At 44.5% G+C, this 5,000-nt stretch overlaps 1 protein-coding gene across 1 annotated transcript in view; it reads left to right on the top strand.

Moving 5' to 3' along the window:
* The first annotated feature begins 2,537 nt into the window (after positions 1-2,537).
* mrpl3 (mitochondrial ribosomal protein L3) overlaps positions 2,538-5,000 on the top strand; it is a 4,423-nt gene continuing 1,960 nt past the window's right edge. Inside the window, exons 1-6 of the mRNA XM_083680192.1 lie at positions 2,538-2,738; positions 3,212-3,393; positions 3,477-3,568; positions 3,812-3,910; positions 4,539-4,638; positions 4,826-4,886. Of these exons, the coding sequence (XP_083536318.1) occupies positions 2,659-2,738; positions 3,212-3,393; positions 3,477-3,568; positions 3,812-3,910; positions 4,539-4,638; positions 4,826-4,886 (614 nt within the window). The 5' untranslated portion in view covers positions 2,538-2,658. The remainder of the gene's footprint in view (positions 2,739-3,211; positions 3,394-3,476; positions 3,569-3,811; positions 3,911-4,538; positions 4,639-4,825; positions 4,887-5,000) is intronic.

The following is a 5,000-nucleotide window of genomic DNA, read 5'->3' as shown; positions in this document are numbered from 1 at the left end:
ATGGAAATGTAGTTAGCATGCTAGTATGCTGCAGGTAGGAAAGTGGAAAACGCCATACAGGAGAGGATTTCACAGTGTAAGATGATATTTCACCAAAACATGAAAATAAGCTGAGCCATCCCTTTAACTCACTAACTGCCGAAGAATTCCGGAACACTCACCACCTAGAGTGCCAAGTGTTTTATGTGGTGTTTACCTAGCAACAATACTTTGATTGGCTACAAAATGAAGCATCATAATTTATGCATCATCCTTGGCACTTAGAATGTTGACAATGTGAGGACTTTATTCACCGTCGGCACTGAATGAGTTGAGAGTTAAGTCCTGAAAGTAGCTAAGGAAGCTAGTACTAGAGCATGACTTCATAACACCCACACTTATTTAGAGAAAAAATACTATACAGCCTATACAGGAGGTTTGCTTTGTAGTAGTTCTCTTTGTAGGAATATACATGTTTCTTACAATATTTACAAATGATTCATATACAACACACATTATGAGTTGACCCTATAGACCTGTCATAGATTATTATAACAGACAATACAATATGAAAGCGGCCACATTCAGATGTGTCAGAATGTATGCAGTATAAGTCACATAAGGGACATCCACTCACTGAACACTTTATTAGGAACACTATGCTAATACTGGGTAGGGCCTCCCTTTATTAGGAACACTATACTAATACTGGGTAGGGCCTCCCTTTGCTCTCAAAACAGCCTCAATTCTTCGTGGCATTGATTCCACAAGATGTTGGAAACATTCCTTTGAGATTCTGGTCCATGATGACATGATTGCATCACACAGATGCACTTTCAAGCTGTGAATCTCCCGTTCTACCACATCCCAAAGGTGTTCTATTGGATTCAGATCCGGTGACTGGGAAGGCCACTGAAGAACACTGAACTCATTGTCATGTTCATGAAACCAGTTCGAGACGACTTTTGCTTTGTGACAGGGTGTATTATCATGCTGGAAGTAGCCATTAGAAGATGGGTAAATTGTGGCCATGAAGGGATGCACATGGCCAGCAACAATATTCAAATAGGCTGTGGCATTCAAGCGATGATTGATTGGTATTAACGGGCCCAAAGTGTGCCAAGAAAACATTCCCCACACCATTACACCACCTCCACCATGAGAAGGTGTACAGGTGTTCCTAATAAAGTGTTCATTGAGTATATATTCAAATTGACTATTCACAAAGATGAACAAGTAGAAATTTACAATGTTAGCTATAAGAATCGAATCGTTTTGGGGTGCTTAGTGGTGTAGAACATTAACATGCTTACCACATAAATGCAAGGTTTCTGGTTCAATTGCGACCCTTGACATATCTTGCCCTCCTCTCTCTCACCCGCCCTTCTTGTCAATCTCTACTGTCTCAATCCCAATAAAAGCAGAAATGTCCTAAAAAACATATTACATTTTTTTTAAAAAGAATCTAATAGTTTGAATGAACATTTTCCATATGGGAGTGTGAAATGAAGAAGGGAAAGTGAGAAATGAAGCCACAGAAGGGTAAAGAGAGAGCAAAGACAATCAGAATTTTTCTAAATCTATTCATGAGTCTGGATCCTGGGGGAAATTAGCACTGTCTCCATACAGACTATGCACACATGGCACACACCCGGTACACATACACACGCATATGCACACACACACGCATATGCACACACACACACACACACACACACACACACACACACACACACACACACACACACACACACACACACACACATCTATCTAAGTCTACATACTACAATGAAATATATCATAGTCCTACCCACATCTCCATATGAACCACAAGGACAAACCTAAGGTATTGGACAACTGGGAATGATCCCCATTCCGACTGACTTCATCAACATTCAGAACACGGACACAGCCTGGTTGACCTGATTCAGCATCTTCCTGCAACCTGAGATCCTCTCTGTGGCAGAAGGACTAATGTCCAGTAGGAAGGAACAACACTGGCCAGGATATTGACTGTTCAGACCCCCTCGTTCCAGAAGTGTGTAATTTCAGCCTCTCAGATCAGGGCTATAGTCTTTCTAATGTTGATTCTCAGACTTGGTTAGGACTGAGCCAGACCCAGGTTAGATCTTATGCAGGCTGCTGACCTGTTGGCTCAGGAAGGCACAGAGACACAGAACAAAGCTGTTTCAAACCGACATCATATATTACCATCATGTTGTCTTATAGAGGTTCATGACACTTAGATAAATAAAATCAATCAATTTTATAGTAGACTGATATTATATGACCAGTTCACCACACAGTTTCAGTAGAGATGGGAGGTCCATTGGGTAGCCTACTGATGTGACACAGTAATCATGTTACAATACTGCCTGTCATATACCAAACAGAATTGCTTTCCAAAATAGCTTTTGCTGCATAATAAGCTCCATTAACCTGCGGTGTAATACTCTATGCCACGATTTGGTAGTCCCTCGGTGCATTCTGTTGGTTAAGCGGAAAGATAGTTCGCTGCACCATCGGAATTATTTTCTAGACGTACCGGATGTCCTCAGGGTGACATTTCGGAACAGGACAAACATGAAGGCATGAGTTTACTCGTAACGTGAAACCTCATTCCAAAGTTTGCTTTATTTATTTTTTTATATCTAGTATTGTGAGTGTAAAGATAACTGAATGGCAGCGTGGACTTGTCGGTTCCTCCTTCACCGAGGAGCGCATGTGGTCGCGGGACGAACGGGAGCAGCAGCTGACAGGTAACGTTGTGAGCTAGCCAATGCTAATGTGGTTAGCTTAATCATACATTGCTGTAACACATGACGTTTAGTTGGTATAATCCTGAAATGCATAGCGTGAGTGCTTGTTTTCAACCCAGCACTAAATCTTCATATTAAGCAGTTAAGGAGGGCTTGTTTTCATTGCTATGATGCATTGTTGAGTGAGGACTGGGCAGCAACTAAAGCCTGCTCATCCTGCAGCTCTCCAGGACCAGCATTGAGCGCACTAGTAGAGGACCTTACTAGGCTGAGAAGCTGCATTATGGAGACTTTTTGAACTCATGGGACTATGTATGGGACAGTTCCACTGTCTACAAACCACAAACAAAGACATACCTCCCTGTGAAAGGGAGAGCCAAAATTGCTAACCTGAATCTGTCAGTCAATCTGTATGACAGATTGTTGTTTTTGTGTCTTGTTATGTTAATAATACAGTGTCCCTCTCTCTCTAGTTCTGTCCTGGCGTTGGGGTGTGTTAGGACAGTGAAGACTACAACATGGTGGGAGGAGCACCTGACAGAGGAGAACCAATCATACATGAGACAGAGCATGGGGGCGGACTTTAACAGACAGACGGCTGCCAAGCTCCACCCCCTGAAGGACCAGCCCTGGCCCATACAGGAGTGGACAGAAGGTGTGTGTGCGTGCGTGCGTGCGTGTGTGAGAGAATAAAGATGTTATCTGTCAGGTGACTGGTTTGCTGTCCATCTCCATCAGGTAGTCGTCGAGTGGGCTTGGTAGCAGTGAAGCTGGGGATGGCTCCTGTCTGGACCAAGGCAGGAGACAGACACGTGGTGACCATGCTGCAGGTAACACACACACACACACACACACACATACACACACACACACAGTGTTAGGTGCCCATATTGTTCAGCCGCCCATAATTCAGCCATGGAGCACCTGTCGAAAGAGGAGTGTGTACACACACATCTGTCTTACACATACACATACACATACACACACACACACACACACAAACACACACACAAACACACACACACACACACACACTTGGTGTAAGAGTTAATACAGCCTGTCTCTGTGTCTAGGTGCAGGACTGCCATGTGTTGAAGTACCTGTCTAAAGAGGATTACGACGGACACACTGCCGCCCTGGTGGTGGGAGGCAAAAACGCATCACCTTTTTACGTAAGTTGAACACACACACACACACACACACACACACACACTGCACGTGTATTGATTGTTGATTATTCATAGAGGACAAGGATAGATATCAGTGTTACTTCAGCCTGACTGCACAGGGTGGGTGGATGGGTGGGTGTGTGTGTGTGTGTGTGTGTGTGTGTGTGTGTGTGTGTGTGTGTGTGTCTGTCTGACTGTCTGTATCTGATATTGCAGACAATCTTCTGCAGGGTGAAGTTCAGAGAAGAGGAAGAGAGGGGATATAAGAGAGAATAGGGAGAGAAAGATGGAGAGAAAGATGGAGAGGTCAGAGAGAAAGAAAGTGATGTGCAGAGAGAGAGATGGGGAGAGAAATGGACTGGGTGATGAGATGGATGAGGATCAGAGAGAAAGGAAATGTCAGAGTTACTCACAGCTGTGTGTGTGTGTGTGTGTGTGTGTGGGTGGGTGTGTGTGTGTGGGTGTGTGTGTGTGGGTGAGAGAGAGAGAGAGATTGGCAGCTGTTTAGACATGGTTGCTGGGTGGATTCTGGGTAAATCTTAAATGTCAAAAACCATCTGTTGGTGTCTCTCTCTCTTTCTCTCTCTCTCCCCCCCTCACCCTCCTCCCCTCACCCTCCTCCCCTCTGTAGAAGACTGAGGAAGATATGGAGATGTTCAGGAACGCAGGAGTTCCTCCAAAACAGAAAATAGCAACATTTAAAGTCTCAGACAACGCCATCATAAAACCAGGTACACACTCACACACACTCACACTCACACTCACACACACACACACACACACACACACACACACACACACACACACACCCAGAGTCTCCATCTTTGAACTAGCGTCAAAGCTCAGCTCTTATGTGACGTGTGTGTGTGTGTGTGTGTGTGTGTGTGTGTGTGTGTGTGTGTGTGTGTGTGTGTCCAGGCACTCCTCTCTACGCAGCACACTTCCGTCCTGGGCAGTATGTGGATGTTACAGCTAAGACGTAAGTCCAGCCTCTCCTCTACTTTACTGTTGTCATTGCGGTGTTACCATTGGTGGGGTGGGACAATGGTGTAGGGGTAACCAACACTGCTTCAATGTACCGTGTATTTGTCAT

This window comes from Argentina silus (genome assembly GCF_951799395.1).
Source record: "Argentina silus genome assembly, chromosome: 11".
In the NCBI taxonomy this organism is placed as follows: domain Eukaryota; kingdom Metazoa; phylum Chordata; class Actinopteri; order Argentiniformes; family Argentinidae; genus Argentina; species Argentina silus.
The sequence above is the reverse complement of the archived record's forward strand: the minus strand, read 5'-3'. Positions and strand labels throughout refer to the sequence as shown.